Raw genomic sequence first — 24,668 nt, forward strand, 5'->3', positions numbered from 1 at the left:
TCAAAAAAAAAAAAAAAAAAAAAAAAGAAATACCCAAGGCTGGGTAATTCATAAAGAAAAAAGGCTGATTTACTCACAGTTCTGCATATTGTATAAGAAACAGTGAACCAGCATCTGCTCCTGGTGAGGGCTTCAGGCTGCTTCCACTCATGGAAGAAAGGGGAGGGAAGCCAGCATGTGCAGAGATCACAAGGCAAGAGGAGACACAAGAGACTGAAGCGGGGAGGTGCCAGGTTCTTTTTAACAACCAGCTCTAATGGGAACTACTAGAGCAAGAACTCACTCATTACCATGAGGACAACACCACGCCAGTCATGAAGGATCTGTTGCCATTAGGCCCCACCTTCAGCAATGGAGATCAGATTTCAACATGAAGTTTGAAGGAGTCAAACATCCAAACCACAGCACTTTCCCTTCTCTACCTGCTCCCACTTTTCTTTTTTTTTGAAGTTTAGTTCTTTTAGTTTGGGATCTTTCTCTTTTTTTTTTTTTGAGACGGAGTCTCACTCGCTCTCCCGAGCTGGAGTGCAGTGGCCAGATCTCAGCTCACTGCAAGCTCTGCCTCCCAGGTTCACACCATTCTCCTGCCTCAGCCTCCCGAGTAGCTGGGACTATAGGCACCCGCCACCTCGCCCGGCTAGTTTTTTGTATTTTTTTTTTTAGTAGAGACGGGGTTTCACCATGTTCGCCAGGATGGTCTCGATCTCCTGACCTCGTGTTCCCCCATCTCGGCCTCCCAAAGTGCTGGGATTACAGGCTTGAGCCACCGCGCCCGGCCGGGCTCTTTCTCTTGACCTTCTTTAAGTTCCCTGATTCTTTCTTTGGCTGTGCTGAGTCTACTCATGAGCACATTGAAAACATTCTTTGTCTCTGTTGACACGTCTTTGTATTTTTAGCATTTCTTTTTAACATTTTCTTTTCATTTCTACCATCTGTTTTAATTCCTCATCTGTTCATTCATGTTGTATACATTTTCCTTTTTTTTCTTTTTTTTTTTTTTATTGAGACAAGGTCTCACTCTGTTGCCCAGGCTGGAGTACAGTGGCACAATCATGGCTCACTGCATCCTCAAACTTTCTGGGCTAAGAGGGTCCTCTCACCTCAGCCTTCCAAGTAGCTGGGACTACATGCACGTGCCACTACACTGACTAAATTTTTTGTGTGGATGTGTGTACTTTTTGTAGAGATGGGGTTTTGCCATGTTTCCCAGGTTGGTCTCAAACTCCTGAGCTCAAGCAATTCACCTGCCTTGGCCTCCCAAAGTGCTGGAATTACTGGTGTGAGCCACCGTGCCTGGCCTACATTTTTTATTGAAACTTTAACACAGTATCTTAATTATCTTAAATTCCCTGTTGGATAGTCCCAACATCTTTGTTTTTTATTTTTAGAGACAGGGTCTCACTCTGTTGCCCAAGCTGGACTGCAGTGGCATGATCACAGCTCACTGCAGCATCAACCTCGTAGGCTCAAGCCATCCTCCCACCTCAGCCTCCCGAGTAGCTGGGACTACAGGTGCATGCCACCATGCCTGGCTAATTTTTGTATTTTTTTGTAGAGATAGAGTCTTGCCACATTGCCCAGGCTGGTCTCGACCTCCTGAAATCAAGCAATCTGCCTGCCTCAGCCTCCCAAAGTGCTGGGATTACAGGCATGAGAAAAAAATCTTAAGGCATCTAAGCAAAAAGAGTAAGTGACTTAGAAAGAAAATTGAGTGCAGTAGCTCATGACTGTAATCCCAGAGCTCTGGGGGGCTGAGGTGGGAGAACTGCTTGAGCCCAAGCATTCAAGGCCAGCCTGGGCAACAAAACAAGACCTTACCCTTACAAAAAATTTAAAGAATTAGCTGGATGTAGTGACCAGCATGCCTGTAGTCCCAGCTACTTGGAAGGCTGAGGTGGGAGGACTGCTTGAGCCCAGAAGTTCAAGGCTGTAGTGACTATGATCATGCCACTGCACTCATATAATGCTATTATTTGAATGTTTATCCCCTCCAAAACTCATATTGAAACTTAATCCCCAATGTGGCATTATTGAGAGGTGGACCTTTAAGAGGTAACTGAGATCATGAGGTGTCTGTCCTCATTAATGGATTAATACATTAATGGGATAATGCCTGGGTGACAGAGTAAGACCCTGTCTCTTAAAAAACACAGAGATAGAAAATTAGACTCTCATCAGATATTTCGTAGTGGTGCTTTATGCCAAAAAAAAAAAAAAAAAAAAAAAAAAATGAAGCACCATACTTAAAGTTCTTAAGAAAAGTGAATCAAAGTTTATTATATCCAACAAGACTGATACAAACATAAAAGGCACAAGATGTTACCAATATTCAAGAACATGCAAGAATATGGATTCTGAGTCCTGTCTGAACAACCTATTAAAGAACTGCCTTCTTTAACAGAAAACCAAAGACTAGCGATATATCAATAAAAGAGCTGATGGTGAACATTCAATATGTAGTGCTTACTGACCTAAGAATACATGAAGATTAGCTGGGCGTGGTGGCTCACGCCTGTAATCCCAGCATTTTGGGAGGTCAAGGCGGGCAGATCATGAGGTCAAGATCGAGACCATTCTGGCCAACATGGTGAAACCTCGTCTCTACTAAAAATACAAAAATTAGCTGGGTGTGGTGGCAGGAGCCTGTAATCCCAGCTACTTGGGAGGCTGAGGCAGGAGAATTGCTTGAACCTGAGAGGTGGAGGTTGTAGTGAGCCGAGATCACACCACTGCACTCCAGCCTGGAGACACAGTGAGACTCTGTCTCAAAAAAAAAAAAAAAAAAAAGAAAGAAAGAAAAGAATATGATGATTAAAAGGAAGAAAATAAGGCCAGGTGCCATGGCTCACACCTGTAATCCCAGCATTTGGGGAAGAAAGGCAGGTGGATTGCTTGAACTCAAGAGTTTGAGACCAGCCTGGGCAACATGGTGAAACCCTGTCTCTACAAAAAGTTGAAACATTAGCCAGGCATGGTGATGGGTGAGGCGTGCCTGTAGTCGCAGCTACTCGGGAGGCTGAGGTGGAAGGATCACTTGAGCCCAGGTGGTCAAGGCTACAGTGACCTGAGATCATGGCACTGAACTCCAGTTGGGACAACAGAGTGAAACCCTATCTCAAAAAATAAAAAAAGGAAGACAATATAGTTTGTAATGGCTATATGTGCTTACAATATGGCTATTATAATAGGAAATGTGGGAAAATATTTAACTGTTATCAGTAATCATATTGGGGATGGTAGTATAAGTATTGTTATTCTGAGGCTGTTGTGTGTATAATGTGGATGAATAAAATGAGTAATTGTGGAATATTCCTCATGTGCTGTGAACCAGGATTCTGGGTGTGGAAATAAGGTGATACAGATGTAATACAGAAGAGGTTAAGTAAAACAACCTAAATTGGAATTGTCAGTATGTCCTCATGAATCATTTCACCCTTAAAATATGTACATATTTCCTAGTTCTGTCCTACAAAAAGGTCTCCAAATGACTGATATAGTAGCAACGAGCCTCCTTAGCACTTGGACTGTTATTTATAACTATCATCCCCACTAAAAGGAAAAAGGCTTCTTGGAGAAATGACCAATTCTAGATCTAGGCAGGAAACACCAGATGACTCTAAAACCAACTGTCACACAGCACTAGCAACACATGGAGTAAGTATAGAGGAAGGATTCACATGCAGAAAACAGTACAGTACCGTATGGACAATACTTGTGCTCTTTTCCCTTCGATAGTGAGGCATATTTGGGCTGGACACAGTGGACGTAAAGTAGAATATGTGTCAGGAAAGAGGCTTCTGGATAACTTTTTTATCTTTGTAGGGAAGTTGTGAGAAGGTAGAGACCATCTAGTAGACTGCAACAACAGGAGATTCCTGGCCAAGGAAATGGCCTTGCTCGTGAGGGTAATTCATACAATGCTATTGTTTGAATGTTTATCCCCTTCAAAACTCATGTTGAAAGTGATTCCTTAATGTGACATTATTGAGAGGTGGACCTTTAAGAGGTGACTGGATCATAAGGGGTCTGCCCTCATGAATGGATTAATCTATTAAAGAATTAATGGATTTATGGATTAAGGGATTCCCATGAGAGTTGAAATGGTGGCTTTATAAGAAGAGAGAGAGAGACCAGAGCAAGTATGCTTGGCCCCCTCACCATGCAATGCCCTGTGCATCAGCAAGGAGGCCCTGATCAGATGTGGCCCCTTTACCTTGGACTTCTCAGCCTCCATAACTGTAAGACATAAATTCCTTTTCTTTATAAGTTACCCAGTTTCAGGTATTCTGTTATAAGCAACAGAAAACAAACTAAGACAAATACCAATGGTGTTGGCATCTGCTAGATCTTCTCAAACTTTAACATGCAAGGATTACTAGGATTTTGTTAACATGACAGTTTCTATTCAGTTTGGGCTAGAATTGAGGATTTTGCATGGTAAAAAAAAAAAAAAGAGCTAGGATTTGTGCAGTTCCCTTGAGTTCATTAAGATGTGCCTTGCTAACCTCTTGCTAAATAATTGAAAAGGAGAGAATAAGCCTCCAGGGCCATCCGGGTTTGCTTTTCTTCACTGCTGTAAGTAAAACCTAAAAATACGTAATATTCTGTTAGAGTTAGGGCAAGGGGAATGAACAGTCTGGAAAGAGAAGTCCTTTTTAGGTCAAAATATTTAGTAAAATTGCTGCCTCCAACAATTAGGAAGGCAGGAAATCTCCTTCCCCAGCTTGTAGCTAGTGGAAGTATCTGAAAAGAGCCAGCTTGTGTGTGTGGCTGTTTTTTGTTGCCTTGGGTAAGGTGTTGCAAGTCAAGTGTGAAGTCAAGTTAAAAAGGGAATAAACTGGAAATTCTGAACCCTCACTAAGTTGAAAAAGCCAACTGTTTATGTATCTTGAAATAGCAGAAGAAAAGACTTGGCTTAGAGATTTTTCATAGCTGTTTAAGACTTCTTGGCGCACACAACCAACCAACCAACCAACCAAACAAAAACAACAGAAAATAAAAATAAGCTAAAGCCAAATCAAACTGATAGAGTTCTCTTCTCATTTAAGCCTACTGTTTCAGATTTTTTCACAGCTGCCACCATTACAAAGAGGGCATTAAAAATGGGTTGAGCAAAGAAGCTAGGATTTAAGGCAAGTTTGCTAACTACTTCAAGAAATAACTTTGGGTGTGGTTACTGGCATCTGAAACTGTCTGAAAGCACGTAGAACTTATTGAATATTCAATGGAATTATTTAAGTTAAAAAAAGCAAGCACCCCAAAAGCCTGGCCTACAAAAGCCTTCAAGTGTTCAAGCACTAAGGCATTCTCAAAAAGGAAATACACTCAACATCCAGTTAACTTGTATTCAGAAGGTAAAGCTTGCACCCACACAACACAACAAACAATAGAAATCCTCTCAGCAGAACCAAGGACTGACCAAGGAACTTATTCCAGTATCAGGGCAGTGAGTATCCATACTTCCTTCCCATGATTCTGCCATTGTTATGGACCAGTAACTGCTGTGTTTCCCATTCTTCCTTTGTCTGAGTTTTAACTGTGATTGGCCTGTTTCTGCTCCACTGTTGGTTTGTATTGGATGTATGGGCATAGGACACATCAGTTGTTTTACAGTGTATACATCTCTGGACTATAAAACACCACATCCCAATGTGATAGGTTTCTGCATCACCAGATATCCTGAATTTTTAGCTGATGTAGAAATTGAATGGGAAATTGAGCTTTCTTCCCTAGGGAAGGAGGAAGTAGGCTCTACTGTGAGAAGAAGCTATATTATTCAGGTTCTCCAGAGAGACAGAACCAATAGGAGATATATATATATATACACACACACACACACATACACACACACACATATACACACATATAAAAAATATGATATGAGAGGGGAATTATTAGGGGAATTGGACCATGTGATATGTGATTGTGGGGGCTGAGAAGTCCCACATCAAGCAGTCTGCAAGTCAGAGACTCTGGGATGCTGGCAGCATGGCTTAATCCAAGTCCGAAGGCTTGAGAACCCAGGGTGCTGCTGGTATGAGTCCTGAAGTCCAAGGCCAGGAGAAGAAGTGTGTTTCTCAGCTTTAGGACAGAGACCAACTCACCTCTTCTCTGTTTTTGTTTTCTCTGGGCCCAGCTAACTGGATGGTGCCTGCCCACACTGAGGGCAGATCTTCCTCACTTAGTCCACTCAGACTCACATGCCAATCTCCTCTGGAAACACCCTCACAGACACACACTAATATAATGCTGTAACAGTTAGTTTTCTTGGTATTCCTTAATCCACTCAAGTTGATACTTAAAATTACCATCAGAGGACATGTGGATATTTAGGTGGTCAGAGGGACATACTGTAGTGGAGACTGCTGATTGTCCCTCTAAACTTATTCTTTCGTATTTCTGGGCACAAGGCTGCCCAACTGGAAACTAAATTTCTAGTCTCATTGCTGGTCATATGATTAAGTTCTTGTTAATGGAACATGATCTGAATTGATGTGGGCAATCTCTACCTTACTTTCTGATATGGTTTGGCTCTGTACCCCCACTCAAATCTCATGTTGAATTGTAATCCCCAATGTTGGGCAAGGGACCTGGTAGGAGGTGATTGGATCATGCAGGCAGATTTCTGTCTTGTGTTCTGATGATAGTGAGTGAGTTCTCACGAGATGTGGTTGTTTGAAAGTCTGTAGCACCTCCCCCTTTGTGTTCTCTCTCTCTCCTGTCATCACGTGGTGACATACTTGCTTCCCCTTTACCCTTCCACCATGATTATAAGTTTCCTCAGGCTTCCCCAGCCGTGCCTCCTGTAAGGCCGCGGAACTATGAGTCATTTAAACCTCTCTTCTTTATAAATTACCCAGTCTCAGGGAGTTCTTTATAGCAATGTGAGAACAGACTAATATACATTCTTTTGTTATTTATTTTATTTTTTTTGAGATGGAGTTTCACTCTGCCACCCAGCTGGAGTACAGTGGCGCGATCTCGGCTCACTGCCTCCTGTGTTCAAGTGATTCTCCTGCCTCAGCCTCCCAAGTAGCTGGGACTACAGGCACCTGCCACCACGCCCGGTTATTTTTTCGTGTTTTTAATAGAGACAGAGTTTCACCATGTTGACCAGGCTGGTCTCGAACTCCTGACTTCAGGTGATCTGCCTGCCTTGGCCTCCTAAAGTGGTGGGATTACAGGCTTGAGCCACCACGCCTGCCTGAGAACAGACTAATACACATTCTTAAAAGAGATTCCTTCTTTAGGTATTCTTCTCTTTCTCTTTCCCATTAGAGGGAATATGCCATTTATCACACATCAAGATGGCAAAACTCCAAAAGTTTGACAGACTTTGTAAGCAAGCCTGTAGGAAACTGTACCCCTATATATTTCTGGTAGGAAGGCAAAATGATACCATTCCTACAAAGTACAATTTGGCAGGATCTACCAAGATTGTATGTCTATCCTTTGCCTCATTTCTGGTAATGTTTTCTACCTGTACATATATAATGTATGTAAAGGTTATTCATCGCAGGATTGATTAAAAATAACTTGTGTCCTATAAGGATTAAATAAACTAAGACATACCCTTGCTATGTAATATCTTCTAGCTCTAAAAAGAGTGATTTTGAAAGACTGGACAGCTGGTAAGATGTCCAGCTGTCTTAGTCTGTTTTCTGTTGCTTATACCAGAATACCTGAAACTGGGTAATTTATAAAGAAAAGGAATTTATATCTTACAGTTATGAAGGCCAAGAAGTCTAAGGTCAAGCGACCACATCTAGTGAGACCCTTTTTGCTGGTCAAGACTTGCTAGAGTTCAGAAGCAGCACAGGGTATCACATGGCAACGGAGTGACCTTCCTAACATGCTAGCTCAGGTCTCTTCCTCTTCTAATAAAGCCATATGTTCTCTCCCATGATAACCCATTAATCCACAAATGGATCAATTCCTCAGGGTTTTGTCCTCATGATCCAATCACCTATTTAAGACCCACCTCTAAATGTTGCCACATTAAAGATTAAGTTTCAACATGAGTTGTTTGTTTTCTTTTTCATTTAATTTTAATTTTTATTTTTTGAGATGGAGTCTTGCCTTTTTTTTTTTTGAGACGGAGTTTCGCCCTTGTTGCCCAGGCTGGAGTGCAATGGTGCAGTCTTGGCTCAACGCGACCTTCGCCTCCCAGGTTCAAGTGATTCTCCTGCCTCAGTCTCCTGAGTAACTGGAATTACAGGTATGTGCCACTACGCCTGGCTAATTTTCGTATTTTTAGTTGAGACGGGTTTCTCCATGTTGTTCAGGCTGGTCTCGAACTCCCAACCTCAGATGATCCGTCCGCCTCGGCCTCCCAAAGTGCTGGGATTACAGACGTGAGCCACGGCACCCAGCCCTCAACTTGCGTTTTGGAGAAGACAATTATTTCAAACCATAGTACCAGGAAAAGTGCAAAAAAAACAAAAAACACAAAACAACAACAACAACAACAAAAAAAAACAAAGCAGAACAATTATGTGGTGTTACTTTTTGTGAAAGGAGAGGTAAAATTTTATATTTATTAATATTTGCTTGTATTTGCAGAAATTCCATAAGAATACATGAGTATTGAATGTCATATAAACGCAGGCGACCATATAATCTTCCATTGAAATGCAACCGTTTCTAGAATGAAAGGGGGGATGTTATTTTAATTAATTAATTAATTTATTTATTTAGAGACGGAGTCTTGCTCTATCGCCCAGGCAGGAGCGCAGTGGCGCAATCTCGGGTCACTGCAAGTTCCGCCTCCCGGGTTTTACGCCATTCTACAGCCTCAGCCTCCCGAGTAGCTGGGGCTACAGGCGTGCACCACCTACGCCCAGCTAATTTTTTTGTATTTTTAGTAGACGGGGTTTCACCGTGTTTAGCCAGGATGGTCTCGATCTCCTGACCTCGTGATCCGCCCGCCTCGGCCTCCCAAAGTGCTGGGATTACAGGCGTGAGCCACCGCGCCCGGCCGCAAGGGGGGATGTTATTAATCACTACTCCAGGACGACAGAGGGAAAATGGCTTTGTACTGGACAAACTGGAATATCTGATCAACCTTTATAAAGTGCATGGAGTGGGAGGAGGAATGGGGACTTTCTAATTGTATTTCTAAAAAGTATCGTCTGTGGTGAATCAGAAACAAAACTCGTTCTTTACCACAGGCAGTTTAAGCGCTGCCTGAAAGACCTAAGGACGGTAAACCACAGACATGAGACATGGAACTTTGCGAAAACGCAGTCGTTTTATGTACCGGGTACTTATTGGAGTTACACTAGAGACTCACTCCTGGAGTTCATCAGCCAATCCAAAGTCCGAGCGTGAGAGCCAGAGCCTGTAGGAGAGGGCTGGGCAGGCCTCAGACCTGAGGAGTGGAGCCCCGCATCACTCAACCCTGAGGGCGGAGCTAGCCCAGGCTCCCACACCCGACGCTCTGGCCCACACAGACGCTACTCTGTAGCATCTCAGGTTCCCTCTGGCTGCACTCTGGAGGACCACACTCGTTTTCTTTTTGGCTGCCAGAGGCCCCGCATCCACCGCTGAGCTGGGAGAAAGATGGCGGCAGCCGTGCGACAGGATTTGGCCCAGCTCATGAATTCGAGCGGCTCTCATAAAGATCTGGCTGGCAAGTGAGTATTTCCCAGCAACGCGGGAGTACAGAGGTGGGGAAAGAAAGCCACAGCCTTAATCTCCTTAGGTTGGCCACGACTCTTGGGCGTGAAGCTAGGAACCGGCCTGACGACCAAGGGGGCGGGCCTGAGGTCGGCTAGGGAGGCAAATGTTGGGAGAAGCAGAGAGCTGGAGGGGACGTTGTGCAGGGGCCTTCGAGGCCATAGACTTGGGATGACTGTCAACTTGTTCAGTTATTGATAGAATCCCTCTGGTCCCTTAGGATTTTGGAAGAGCGGTCTGACAGACGACTACTACCCTGGCCTTAGTAGCCTTCCCTGGTACCTCTTCCTATCGCTGGCCGGCCTCACACCGAATCTGGCCTCTCGTTGGACCTTCCTCCTCCTTTTTTTGATTCAGAGAAATGTATATTCTGGGGCCTTGATGGTGTGTTTTTCCGGGAGATGGCTTCTTGGGGCTGGCTGAGACTGAGGAGGTATGGCCGCTGTCATGTCGTCCAGACCACTCAGACTGTCTTCTGTGGGTCCTTGTGTTTCGGGTATTTTCTCCGCCACCAACTCTGAAGGCACATAGGCGGAATGTGCTCATATCGCGGATCAGGATGTCTAGAGTAGTGATGTTTGCAGGAATCTGAATTTTGTCGAAATTCATATAGAATGCTTAGGTTCACTCCAAGTTAAAATGTGTGACGTGCCTGTTGTGCAAGCAGTTGTTCAACAGTATTAAGCATAGGTAGGTAGACGTATATTGTTCATTTTCTCTTTGTAGATGTCACAGCACTGATCTTTTGTAATGAACTTAAAGTATGCCTCTCTAGGCCGGGTGCAGAGAGGCTGAGGTGGGAGGATCACTTGAGGCCAGGAGTTCTAGACTAGCCTGGGCAACATAGTGAGACCCACGTCTCCATAAATAAATAAGTAAGTAAATAAAGTCTGCCTCTCAAGTTGATCTTAATGTTTACATCCTGACAGCTGAAATCACTTTATGTATGTTAATGGGATACACCTGCTCTAACCTGGTCATCGAAATTCTGACTGTTTTAAGTAGGCTAGGCTGCCTTTTCGCTGGTGGTAAATGTAATCTACTTTTATCAGTGGGAAATTCAGCCGTATATTTTGGGCGTAACTACTTTGTGCTGCATTTTCCCATTTAGGAAAATGAAGATGATAATAGGACATATTCTTGTCTGAGATTATCTGAAGACAAGATGAGTATCTGTGTGCATATATACTTACCACACTTATATCACCTAGAACAGTACCTGACATATAGAAAGTGCCGCAAGATTGTTGTTACTATCACTAAGCTGTCAGTAATATATATTCACTTATTGTATGGGTTGGAAATAAATATGTCTTCATGGCTTAATCCTTTTTGCTTGTAATTTTGTAGATATGGATGAAAGTGAAAGCAGCTTATATTTTTTCCCCCATGCTTCCTTTACTTTTTATTTTGTAAAAGAAAAATAAGTGCATTAGTTATCAGAAGAAATAGAGCTTTTCATGTATTTGGAGAGTTCTGAAACTTAAGTATTTACTTTTTCAGGTCTGAATTGGAGATAAACAATAGTATTTATAGGGTACTTCAGTTATCTGTTGCTTTGTAACCAAAAACTTACCAGTGTAAAACAACTGTGATTTCTCAGGATTCTATGGATTGACTGGACAGCTCTTCTGGTCTTGTCTGGGCTCATGCAGATATAGTCAGCTGGCAACTCACCTGGGGCTGGACTCACATGCATATCTTGCTCTTGGCAGGATCTGTCTCTCTCTGCACATAGTCTCTCATTCATTAGTTTAGCTTGGGCTTTCTTAGGTGGCTATGAGAGGGGAAGTCACAAGACCTCTTAAGGATAGCCTAGAAAGTCTCATATCAATTCTCTAGTACTGGTAAAAGTAAATCAGAAGACCAGCCCAGATTCAAGGGGAGGGGAAATGGAGCCTACTACTGCCTCTTTAGTGGCAAAGTTACATTGCAAAGGAGCCTGGACAGAGGGAGACATGATTCATTGGAAGCCATTACTGTAGCAATCTACCACATGGTGTTGTGAAGATTAAATGAAATAATGTGCTTGATAACTGATAACCAGTGCTGTGTTAGCCAGCAACTCCTTCAGAGCTGCTTTCTGAGAAAAGTCTTGGGCTTGCTTGCAGTTCCTATCTGAGCAAGAAAGTATCAGGATATTTATCCTTATAACAACATCAGTTCTACCAGCTACATGCTTTAAGAGAAATACCCTTGAAATATATCAGTTTTTTTTTTAATGTATTTTTTCTTGTATGTACTTTTAATGAAGGTTTTTGGGGATTTTTTTAGGAGCTGAGAAACAAAGGATTCCATATTAAAGAATAATGGAGTACATTGTTTCTAAAACATCAATACTGTGTGTTCCCAGCAATTGGGATATCTATAACAACAGTTGCTCAATACATGTGGTTGAATTAATGAATAGCTAGAAAGGGGCAGAGCTTGTATTTGAACCCAGGTTCATCACTCTAAAAAGCTCATTTTAAACCTACCAGACTATGCTCGTTTTCTTGTTAAAAACTCAATTAGAAATGCTTTCCCATAACTGTGGATTAACACAGCTGTCTAAAGTTTATGTAAGAAATTAGTCAGATGAAAAGCATTTTCCTCCATTTTGTAGGCTGTTTTTGTGCATATTATGTGTTGCGTTTATTATCTCACATAAAGATTTAGAATAGGAGAGCCACAATGGAGGATAGACTATATTGAGGAGAGACCTCAAAGGCCCCTTCTAACTCAGATTCTGATTCTCTATTTGTTGTCCCAAACACAACCATTTTAGTGGTTTTCATCTCTAGAGTGAAAGTTGATAACATGTAGAGTTTACTGTGCGAAGCACAACATTACTTATATTTAAAAATCCTTAATAAGTAGGAGTAAGTGATATTATTTACATTATAGTAAGAGAAGACCAAAGTACAGAGTTGAAATACCTTGCTCTGAGGTCACACAGCTAGTGGTGAAGCTAGAAGACAGTCCATGTCTGCTTGCCTACGAGCCCTTAACTCTAAACAAACACATCTACCTTTTTGGCCTTATTTTCACCAAAAAAATTGACCACACTTCAGATAGTGATTATTTTTGCCTAGAATGCCTGCCTTCCTACTGTTATTAAATTGAAATGCTTAGATTTTAAAGATCAACCCCATCCAATTATTTCTGTCTCCTAAAAATTATATTAGCACTTACCTATTTTTTCTGTTTGTTTTGTTTTGTTTTGAGACGGAGTTTCATTCTTGTCACCTAGGCTGGAGTGCAGTGGCGTGATCTTGGCTCACTGTAACCTCTGCCTCCCGGGTTCAACAATTCTCCTGCCTCAGCCTCCCAAGTAGCTGGGACTACAGGTGCACGCCACCACACTTGGCTAATTTTTTGTGTTTTTAGTGGAAACAGGGTTCACCATGTTGGCCAGGATGGTCTCGGTCTCTTGACCTTGTGATCCGCCTGCCTCGGCCTCCTAAAGTGCTGGGATTACAGGCGTGAGCCACTGCGCCCGGCCAGCACTTACCTGTTTTTAAGATTTTGTCTTTAATTTTGTTTAGCTTCATTATGATATGTCTGTGGATTTGTTTTTACTTTTCTATGTCAGTTACCCTTTGCCGTGAAATAAACCCCAAAACTTAGGGCTTAAAACAACAGTCACTTATTTAGCTCGTAATTCTGTAGGTTGGTAGTTTGGATTGGGCCCAGCTGTATGGTTCTTTTCTGCTCCACATGGTCTTGGTTCCACTGGGCTCCCATGTGGGTCTGTAGTTAGCTGCCGGCTGGGCCAGGTGGGCAACTCCACTTCTGTGGATTGGCTGGCTTGTTGGCTGGGGCAATATAGTTGACTGGGCTACATATCTCATTAGCCAGTAAGTTAGCCTGGGCCTGTTCATGTGACAGCAGCAGGATTCCAAAAGACAAACACATACAAGGCCTCTCGAGGTCTAGGCTCAGAACTAGCACTTCATTTCTACCATGTTCTATAGGTCAACTCCAGATTCAAGGGGTAGGGAAATAAAGTCTACCTTTTGATATGAAGAGCTACAAAGTTATATTGTAAAGGGACATGGGTACTGGGAGTGAAATTATTGTGGCCGTTTTTTATCCTGGTCCAGCTTCGCTGGGTTTCCTGAATCAATGGATTAAATGGTTTCATCAGTCTTGAGATGTCTTCAGTTATATCTCTTTATTTTATTTTAGAAACAGGGTTGCCCTGTCTCTGTTGCCCTGGCTTGAGTGCGGTAGAGAGATCACAGCTCACTGCAGCCTTAACATGCTTGGCTCAAGCAGTCTTCTTGCTTTAGCGTCCTGAGTAGCTGGGGCTATAGGCACATGACACCATGCCTAATTTAAAAACATGTTTTTTTTTTTTTTTTTTTTTGGTGGAGATGGGGTCTCCCTATGTTGCCCAGGCAGGTCTCGAACTCCTGGACTCAAGGGATTCTCCTGCCTCGGCCTACAAAAGTGTTGGGATTACAGGTGTGGGCTACTCTGCTTGGCCTGTATCTCTTTAAATGTTGCCCCTGCCCCATTCTGTTTCTCTTCTAGGCTCCAGTGAAATCCCTGTCAGGCCCACTGACTATAACCTCTAGCCATCTTACTCTGTCTTTCATTTTTTATTTTTTATTTATTTTTATTTATTTATTTTTTGAGAGAGAGTCTCACTCTGTCACCCAGGCTGGAGTGCAGTGGCGTGATCTCAGTTCACTGCAAGCTCTGCCTCCCGGGTTCATGCCATTCTCCTGCCTCAGCCTCCCGAGTAGCTGGGACTATAGGCGCCTGCCACCACGCCTGGCTAATTTTTTAATATTTTTAGTAGAGACGGGGTTTCACCGTGTTAGCCAGTATGGTCTCGATCTCCTGACCTCATGATCTGCCCGTCTTGGCCTCCCAAAGTGCTGGGATTACAAGCGTGAGCCACCACGCCCGGCCTGTCTCCTCCATTTGAATGCTTTATTCTGGATTAGTTCTTCAGACCTACCTTCTAGTTTATCACTTCTTCAACTGTGTCTAATCTGCTGTTAAGTACTCCATTGAGTTTCTAAGTTGGGTTGTATTTTTTAGTTCTATAATTTCTGGTGGTTCTTTTTTCCAGTGATACTTTTTATGACTCCTGGTCTGTTGCTGAAACTTTAAAGCTTGTCTTTATCCCCATGAACATTGTAAGCATAATTGTATCATGCTCTTTCTGGTAACTCCAGTCAGTATCTGATGTCCTTGGTTGTTGTGATTGTCTGTTGCTTTTGTTGATTCTAGAGAGAAATTTCATTACCTGAGAGTGCTAACAGTGTAGAATCAAGGCTTCACAATTTTTTTGGTTTACCTGGGTGGTCTTGGGATAGAATTTGTAACCTTACTTCCAAAGTGTGTGTCTCCTCCTTTGGCAGATATGGAACTTCCATTCCCATTTGTGTAGCTCAGTTAGTCTGCCAGAAATGGCAGCTTGCTTCTCAGTGCTTCCAGCAGATTTGTAGTGAGCCCACCTTCTCCGCCCTACAAGAAATGCCACTCTACCTCTCAGCCATCTTTCCACCGTCAGCAAATGCCTTTAGACAGAATATTTGTTTTATCTTATTTTCCTCATTTTCCCTTTCTTGTTAGGATTTTATGCAATTAAATTTTTTGTTTGTTTGTTTCAGCTTTTTATGTTGGCTTTTTTTTTTTTTTTTTTTGAGGGAGGGTTGGTGCAGTCATTTAGTTCACCATTACTGTAAGTGGAAGATCTGTTAATACCTACCTTTACTCCTTTACTATCCATTGTGATCTTAAATGATGATTGTGGTACATTTTCATGCTTTATTTACCTCCAGATTCCTTTCAAGTGCCGAGAAATTAGGAATCAACATACTGAACTTTGGTTCATACACATAGAAGATGCTCAATTCACTAATGATAAATGGATATGAGAGATGTTCAGTGCCATAGTAATAACACTTATTTTCCTCCATACATTTTTTTTTTTTTTTTTTGGAGACAGAATTTCGCTCTGTCGCCCAGGCTAAAGTGCAGCAGCGGGATCTCAGCTCACTGCAACCTCTGCCTCCCAGGTTCAAGCGATTCTCATGCCTCAGCCTCCCAAGTAGCTGATTACAGACACACGCCACCACACCTGGCTAATTTTTGTATTTTTAGTAGAGATGGAGTTTCACCATGTTGGCCAGGCTGGTCTCGAACTCCTGACCTCAAGTGATCTGCTGCCCACCTCAGCCTCCCAAAGTGCTAGGATTACAGGCGTGAGCCACCGCACCTGGCTGTATTGTAATTTAACACTTAACGTATTAACTTTTTATTTTATTTTTTATTTTTATTTATTTTTTCTTTTTCTTTTTTTTTTTTTTTGAGACGGAGTCTCGCTCTATCACCCAGGCTGGAGTGCAGTGGCCGGATCTCAGCTCACTGCAAGCTCCGCCTCCCGGGTTTACGCCATTCTCCTGCCTCAGCTTCCCGAGTAGCTGGGACTACAGGCGCCCGCCACCTTGCCCGGCTAGTTTTTTGTATTTTTTTTAGTAGAGACGGGGTTTCACCGTGTTAGCCAGGATGGTCTCGATCTCCTGACCTTGTGATCCGCCCGTCTCGGCCTCCCAAAGTGCTGGGATTACAGGCTTGAGCCACCGCGCCCGGCCTATTTTTTCTTTTTTTGAGACGGAATCTCGCTCTGTCACCCAGGCTGGAGTGTGAGGCGCGATCTCCGCTCACTGCAAGCTCCACATCCCAGGTTCACACCATTCTCCTGCCTCAGCCTCCTGGGTAGCTGGGATTATAGGCGCCTGCCACCATGCCCAGCTAATTTTTTGTATTTTTAGTAGAGATGGGGTTTCACTGTGGTAGCCAGGATGGTCTTAATCTCCTGACCTCGTGATCCACCTGCCTCGGCCTCCCGAAGTGCTGGGATTACAGGCGTGAGCCACCGCACCCGGCCTAACTTTCTATTTTTAATCTTCCCCTTTGTCTTCTCAGCCATAAGATCTTCAAAGACTAAGGTCATTTAAAAACTTTTTAATATCGTACGCAGAATCTCATATAGCATCTTAAAATGCCTAAGGACTCAGTTAGCACTTTGGGATGATTTTATATGGCAATATTAAATTTCTGTTTAAGTTCCTAGTTTAAAACAGGTTTGTTAGTCATTTTATGTTTTTATTGTGCAAAAGTAATCTCTGTTCTTAGATACTGGAATTTACATATTAGAGAAGCAAGGGAGCATGCAGCCACAGTGCTGTACCTCACTTTTTTTTTTTTTTTTTGAGATAGGGTCTTGCTTTGTCCAGGCACATGCCATCACACCTGGCTAATTTTTGTATTATTATTTTTTATTTTTTAAATTTTTGTTTTTGAGATGAGATATCAATCTGTTGCCCAGGTTGGACTTGCAGTGGGAAGATCTCAGCTCACTGCAACCTCCACCTTCTGGGCTCAGGCGATCCTCCCACCTCAGCCTCCCAAGTAGCTGGCACCACAGGTGTGTGCCACTATGCCTTGCTAATTTTTTGTATTTTTGGTAGAGATGAGGTTTTACTATGTTGCTCAGGCTAGTCTCAAACTCCTGAGTTCAAGCCATCTGCCTGTCTTGGCCTCCCAAAGTACTGGGATTACAGGCATGAGCCACCACGCCCGGCCAATTTTTGTATTTCTTTTTCTTTTTTTTTTTTTTTTTTGTAGAGATGGGGTTTCACCACATTGCCCAGGCTGGTCTTGAACTCCTGGACTCAAGTGATTTACCTGCCTTGGCCTCCCAAAGTACTGGGATTACTGGCATGAGCCACCACGCCCGGCCAATTTTTGTATTTTATTTTATTTTTTTTGTAGAGATGGGGTTTCACCACATTGCCCAGGCTGGTCTTGAACTCCTGGACTCAAGTGATTTACCTGCCTTGGCCTCCCAAAGTGCTAGGATTACAGGCATGATCCACTGCGACTGGCCCTCAATTTATTAATCTATAAAACTGGGAATTTATGTAGGCAATTTCTAAGGCCTCTATAAGTTATATAATTTGATGAGTGTAAAACTTTGATCACTTTTTAGGTTGGTTTGTTTTCATTTTTTCTTCCTATTCCCAATACAGATTAGTTGATTGATTATGAAACTATGTGTTAAAACTTAGGTTAGGCTGGGCACAGTGGCTCAAGCCTGTAATCCTAGCACTTGGGGAGGCCGAGTTGGGAGGATTGCTTGAGTCCAGAAGTTGGAGACCAGTTTGGGCAATGTAGTGAGACCCCATCTCTACAAAAAGAAAAGAACAGTTAACCAGGAGTGGTGGCACATGCCTGTAGTCCTAGCTACTCGGGAGGCAGAGGCAGGAGGATTGTTTGAGCCCAGGAATTGGAGGTTACAGTGAGCTATGATCATGCCACTGCACTCTAGCCTGGGAGACAGAGTGAGACCCTGTCTCAAAACAAACAAACAAACAAACAAAAAAAAACCATAACAACCACAAAACAACTTAGGTTAATTAGCAAATTTATATAAGTGAGACACTATTATCTTTGAATCTAATATTGTTAGTATAAAATAATCTGTGAGGATATAAATGTAAAAGATCTTAGCCATAACCCTTGATTTAATTAAATATGAAAAAAATAAAAGATAACAAACCATTGAATGTATGACTTATCTGAAAGCATGCCCAGGGCCATAAAGTAATTTATCTTTTAAGGACCCTCAAACTTAGCAATATTGAAAATATAATTTTTTAAAAACTTAATATTTCCTTGCTTTCTTAGAATAATTTATTTCTTCTTTTGGAATTTGCTATCTTTTCTATCAGTATATCTGCTTTCTTAAAGTCACTTTGATTCATTGTGGTTTTGAGAAATCAGGTAACCAAGGTTGTGAGAATTTTGTATGATATGAGTCAGTAATGCTGAGTGATAGCTTGAGGGTGTGCCCTACAAAATGAAAGTCATAAATCTGAATGAGTTCAGGCTCTATTTTTGTATATTTATTTCCTAACTATTCTGGATGACTTTCCAAATAATTGCAATGCTATTAGGTTTGTAAAATGTATTTACTGCTTTTAAAAAATAGTACAATTGGCTGGGTGTGGTGGCTCACGCCTGTAATCCCAGCACTGTGGGAGCCCGAGGTGGGCGGATCACCTAAGGTCAGGAGTTCGAGACCAGCCTGGCCAACATGGGGAAACCCCATGTCCACTAAAAATACAAAAATTAGCCACACGTGGTGGTGCGTACCTGTAGTCCTTGCTACTCCGGAGGCTGAGGCAGGAGAATTGCTTGAACCTGGGAGGCGGAGGTTGCAGTGAGCCTAGATCGTGCCACTGCACTCCAGCCTGGGTGACAGAGCAAGATTCCATCTCAAAAAAAAAAAAAAAGATTAAGACAAAAGAGATAAAGAATAGTATAGGCCAGGCATGGTGGCTCACGCGTGTAATCCCAGCACTTTGGGAGGCCGAGGTGGGCGGATCATGAGGTCAGGAGTTCAAGACCAGCCTGACCAACATGGTGAAGCCGTGTTTTTACTAAAATTACAAAAATTAGTTGGCTGGGCGTGGTGGCACGCGCCTGTAATCCCAGCTACTCAGGAGGCTGAGGCAGGAGAATCGCTTGAACCTGGGAGGTGGAGGTTGCAGTGAGCCAAGATTATGCCACTGCACTTCATCCTGGGTAACAGAACGAGACTCCGTCTTCAAAAACAACAGCAACGAAACAACAAAAGAATAGTATAACACTCATATACTAACCCCTCATTAAGAAATAAAACATTACTAATACTGTTGAATATTTGAGTGCTTATGATATGCCAGGAATTGTTTGAGATAATTGTCTACATAGCAGAGAACAAAACACAAAAAGTCCTGTCCTCGTGGAGCTTGTGTGGTCACAGATATTAGGTAGAATAGTTATTAGATCTGAATGCAAATAAAGAATAAATAGGTCCTGTCTGACAGCGTAAATGGTATTCTATCAGTGCACTTGACTTGGTGAAGTTTATTTTGTACAGACTAAGACATTCAGTCTCTAATGTTTGGTTTCATTGCCTGGTCAACATTATCCTATTGTTGGTGAGCCTACATACATTAGGTCTGTAAGAGGAAAAGATTCTGCGTCACCTCAAATAATGTTTGTGTGTGTCTGTGTATTACACAGTTGGAGGAAATATAGCTTATCTTTTAAGGCATTTGAAAAGAAATTGACTTTGTAGTTTAAATTCAAAAATAAAACCTTCAAGAAAAAGTGACACCTTAGATTCTGTAACAGAATTATAGGTTCACTCTTTCTTGTGATGAACTTGAAAACTTAAAAAATTCTGGTATACTATACTGAAAACTAGATGAAGTGGCACCTTATATAATTACAGATTTAATATTTCTTGTGATAGACTAGAAACTTTTTTAAAAAAATCTGTGATATACTATAAAGAAAACCACAAACTATAGTACTATGAAAGAAACCAGGGTAAGTAGAAATGAATAAATACACATCAAAGTTTGCATTAAAAAATATGTACCCTCAGAACATTATATTCATTTGGTATTGTTGTAGGTATCGTCAGATCCTGGAAAAAGCCATTCAATTATCTGGAGCAGAACAACTAGAAGCTTTGAAAGCTTTTGTGGAAGCAAGTAAGTGAAATGGAAATTTCATGCTTGCCTTGTGTTACTGAGCTAGGACTTTAAAGTTTTCTCAAGCCTTGTTTTATATCAAATTATCAATATTAAATATGCATTGAGATTGATTTTAGAATTTAAACTGTTTACAACTTGATTAATTTTCAGTGAATTTTCTTCAAAATTACAATCCCAATTAAAGTTTTTTATGGTTATTGTTGTTATAATAGCTGATGAGGGACAATACAGCATAATAGTGAAGAGAATAGTTTGGGTTCAAATTCTGGTACGCTATTTTATAAGCTGTGTAATCTTGGGTCAATTATTTAACCTCTCTGTGCCTCCTTTTCCTCTTTAAAATGTACTCTGTGGTACATTACTGTAGTACAGTAAAATTCTACTCTGTAGAATTATTGGGACATTAAATGACTTAATATACTTAGTAAAGTGCTTAGAATAGGACCTGGCATATAATAAATGCTATGTAAGAATTAGCTGTTATTAATGTTTATGTTTGTTGAATTGAGAACTAGAAATTTTCATTCTTCCAGAAACTTTTCCACATTACCTGACTTCAAACATATCCAGTGATCTTGAAAATTACTCAAAATTCAGGCTGGAATTTTATAGTGAGTTCACGTCATTAATGATATCTCATAGTGCTTTACAGTGTGTTTTCACACTCATTACCTGTCACATAGGCTCCTTTTAATAACTCTTTGACTAGACCATATAGGTACAGGTATCCCTGTATAATATATTGTAAGACAAGTCTCAGGATTAAGTAACTTTTTTCAAGGAAATTTAGCTGGCAGAGCCCAGATCAGAAACGAGGTTTTCTGATACACTACTCTTACTTGCTTATATTTCCCTGAGTAATACCAGCTTGTATGGTAACTTAAATGCCTAATGACACTTGTAATGAAACTGTTTTCTCAGTCACATCCAGTATTACCCAATAATGAATTCCAATTAATATGTGATAAGCTAATTAATTACAACTGCCTTAAAAAGTTACTGCCTTAAAACTTAAAAGGTTACAGACTTAAAAAATCATGGCCTCCAGTGTGAGATAAACCAGCAATGGTTTTGAAAAAATTGTTAGGAGTGGTTTATTGAGAACATTGCACTATAGTAGCAGAAGAATAGTGCTTTTTATAAACTTCGATCTTGGCTGGGCACTGTGGCTCATGCCTGTAATCCCAGCACTTTTTTTTGAGATTACAGGTATGAGTCATGGCACCCAGCCAAGAGATCACTTGAGCTCAGGAGTTCAAAACCAGCCTGGACAATGTGGAGAAATCTCGTCTCTACAAAAAAGTGCAAAAGTTAGCCTGGCATGGTGGTACATGCCTGTAGTCCCAGCTACTTGGAAGGCTGAGGTGGGAAGACTGCCTGAGCCCCAGTGGTCGAGACTGAAGTGAGCTGAGGTTGCATCACTGTACTCCAGCCTGGGCAGCAGTAAGACGGTCTCAAAAAAACAATGAAAAAACATATACATACATACATACATACATACTTTGATCTTTGTATAAGCTTTCAATCCAGTAATCCACCAAGAAAAGCAGTCTACTGTTAAAATCATTTACATCAACTGAACAGTTTTTGGATCACTTATTTTCCTAGTAACTGCTGCTTTAAGACTTGAATAAGCAATGGTTCAGAAGGATGATGCATTTAAAATGATAGTAATAGTTACAATAGTAACATTTATTCAGTGCTATCTACCAGGTATTGTTTAAAGTACTTTGTGTATATTATTGCATTTAAGCTTCATAATAACCTTATGAAATAGGTGTTACAGATAAGGAAACAGAAGCACAGACAAGTTAAGTTTCTTGTCTGAAGCCGTATAATCAGTAGTGGTAGAAGCAGTGTGGCTCCAGAGCTTAATCACATAAAATAATACCTCGTAAATGTTTATAAATAATGTCAGTACATCTAGTGCTCACTGAAGTTCTTATTTATTGTTTTTATTGGGAAAGTATAAGTGGCAATAACTGTACCGGCAGCACTTGCCTTATTTAAATTTCATGAAAATTATTTTACTGTTTTTTTTTTAACTCCTTTTTGGAACAAGGTGTGATATAAGCACATAAATAAAAATATAGATGTTTTTGTGCCTTCACTTTGTAGAAAAATAAGATAAAATTATCAGCTTTTAAAAATTTTTTTCAATTATTTATGTTTCTTAGAAAAGTTATGTTATTTTTGCTGGTTTTTAAAATTTTTTAATTAATTAAATAATTTATTTATTTTGAGACAGAGTCTAGCTCTGTCGCCCAGGCTGGACTATGGTGCTGCGATCTCGGCTCACTGCAACCGCTGCCTCCCAGGTTCAAGCGATTGTCCTGCTTTAACCTCCTGAGTAGCTGGGACTACAGGCGCCTGCCACCACACCTGACTAATTTTTTTTTGTATCTTTAGTAGAGACAGGGTTTCACCATGGTGGTCGGGCTGGTCTCAGACTCCTGACGTCATGATCCTCCCGCCTCGGCCTCCCAAAGTGCTGGGATTATAGGCGTGAGCCACTGCACCCGGCCTATTTTTACTGTTTTTGTGTAGTCATTGTGTAATCAAGTAATTCAGCATAAGGAAAACTCATGATGTAATATAAAATGATAGGGGTATGGAAATCCTTGAATAATGCATTGAAGGCTGCACTAATATAGATTGTTGTTAGTATTAATTTTAAGTAAAGGTTGATTGTTTAAGGACACTTTATCAGTATCTCATGTTTTCTTATCTTTTTTTTTAACAAGTGGTAAATGAGAATGTCAGTCTTGTGATCTCGCGGCAGTTGCTGACTGATTTTTGCACACATCTCCCTAACTTGCCTGATAGCACAGCCAAAGAAATCTATCACTTCACCTTGGAAAAGATCCAGCCTAGAGTCATTTCATTTGAGGAGCAGGTAAAAATCTAGAGCAGTGGTTTTTAAACTTGAGCAGTTATTCTGAGAATCTGATATTATTAAATCCTTAAAGGAGATAATCATCCAGTTTCATTTTTGACAAAACTTTGTGCCAAACAGCATTTTTTGATGCAAAATCAAGTAAATATTAGGATGTTACAACTCTAACTGACATTTGCTTATAAAGTAAAACTTGATTTTCTGAACCAAATATTGCTCTCTGGACAATTTTTTAAAATCAGTAAAAGTGGTATTTCAGCTGAAAACAGGAAAACTCCAGCATCGTGTATGCAGGAGCATACAAGCTAAATTTAACATTTAAACTACAGTATTTTGCCATAATCCACATTGCAGAAATGTGTTGCTTCAGTTCACTACTTTGATATTCTGTAAATGCAAAATTCATAGGAAAACTTGGGTGGTCTCGATAAACTTTTACTATTTATTTGGCAGCTTAGTATGTTGAGTTGCCACTTTAGAATAATTTTCCTACTTATTTTAATTAGTTACTAATGTCAGTTGAAATGATTTGACATGTATACTTGTTATTCCAGGTTGCTTCCATAAGACAGCATCTTGCATCTATATATGAGAAAGAAGAAGATTGGAGAAATGCAGCCCAAGTGTTGGTGGGAATTCCTTTGGAAACAGGACAAAAGTATAGTAAATAGTGGATATTGGATGACTATATATAGGATGTATATAATCGCTCACTTATATTTTTTCTTACATTCTAGTACAGGAAACAAATACAAAAATTTGTAGTGTGTTAGAAGGTGATAAGTGCTGTGAAGAAAAGTAAGGGGGCAAAGCAGGGACAGGTTGTATGTATATTTAAATAGGGTGATTGGGGTAGTAGGGTGGCCCTGATGTCACTTTATCAAAGACTTGAAGGAGGTAAGGGAGTAGCTATGAGTGATCTGAGGAAAGAATATTGCCAGATACTTTTTTTTTTTTTTTTTTGAGACGGAGTCTTGCTATGTTGCCCAGGCTGGAGTGCAATGGCATGATCTTGGCTCACCGCAACCTCTGCCTCCTTGGTGCAAGCGATTCTCCTGCCTCAGCCTTCCAAGTAGCTGGGATTACAGGCACGCACCACCACATGTGGCTAATTTTTGTATTTTTACTAGAGATGGGGTTTCACCACATTAACCAGGCTCGTCTCAAACTCCTGACCTCAAGTGATCCGCCTACCTCAGCCTCTTTTAAGTGCTGGGATTACAGGTGTTTGAGCCACTGCACCTGGCCGAATATCATCACTAGATACTCTTAGAGGGGAGGGCTAGTGCAAAGGCCCTAAGATGGGAGCAAGCTTGAAGTGTTTTCTTAATAAGAGCAAGGAGGCCAGTGTGGATAGAGTAGAGTGAGCAAAGGGGCAAGAGATGAGGGATGAGAGCAGAGAGTACTGGGGACCAGGTTATGTGGAGTTTTATAAGCCATTATAAGGAATTTGACTTTTCACTAAGTGAAATGAGGGGGAACCATTGGAGAATTGTCAACAGAACAGTGAAATGATCTGATTTCTGTTTTAAATAGTTACT

The 24,668-nt window shown here is 41.2% G+C and overlaps 2 protein-coding genes across 4 annotated transcripts in view; both read left to right on the forward strand.

The window, feature by feature from the left end:
* MRPS18C (mitochondrial ribosomal protein S18C) overlaps nt 1-24,668 on the forward strand; it is an 856,900-nt gene that overhangs the window by 380,596 nt on the left and 451,636 nt on the right. The window lies entirely within an intron of this gene.
* The window catches only part of COPS4 (COP9 signalosome subunit 4), a 160,207-nt gene that overhangs the window by 110,625 nt on the left and 24,914 nt on the right, over nt 1-24,668 (forward strand). The window contains exons 2-5 of the mRNA XM_050790165.1: nt 9,538-9,635; nt 20,149-20,228; nt 22,976-23,127; nt 23,682-23,785. Of these exons, the coding sequence (XP_050646122.1) occupies nt 9,562-9,635; nt 20,149-20,228; nt 22,976-23,127; nt 23,682-23,785 (410 nt within the window). The 5' untranslated portion in view covers nt 9,538-9,561. The remainder of the gene's footprint in view (nt 1-9,537; nt 9,636-20,148; nt 20,229-22,975; nt 23,128-23,681; nt 23,786-24,668) is intronic.

This window comes from Macaca thibetana, chromosome 5, assembly GCF_024542745.1.
Source record: "Macaca thibetana thibetana isolate TM-01 chromosome 5, ASM2454274v1, whole genome shotgun sequence".
Classification (NCBI taxonomy): Eukaryota; Metazoa; Chordata; class Mammalia; order Primates; family Cercopithecidae; genus Macaca; species Macaca thibetana.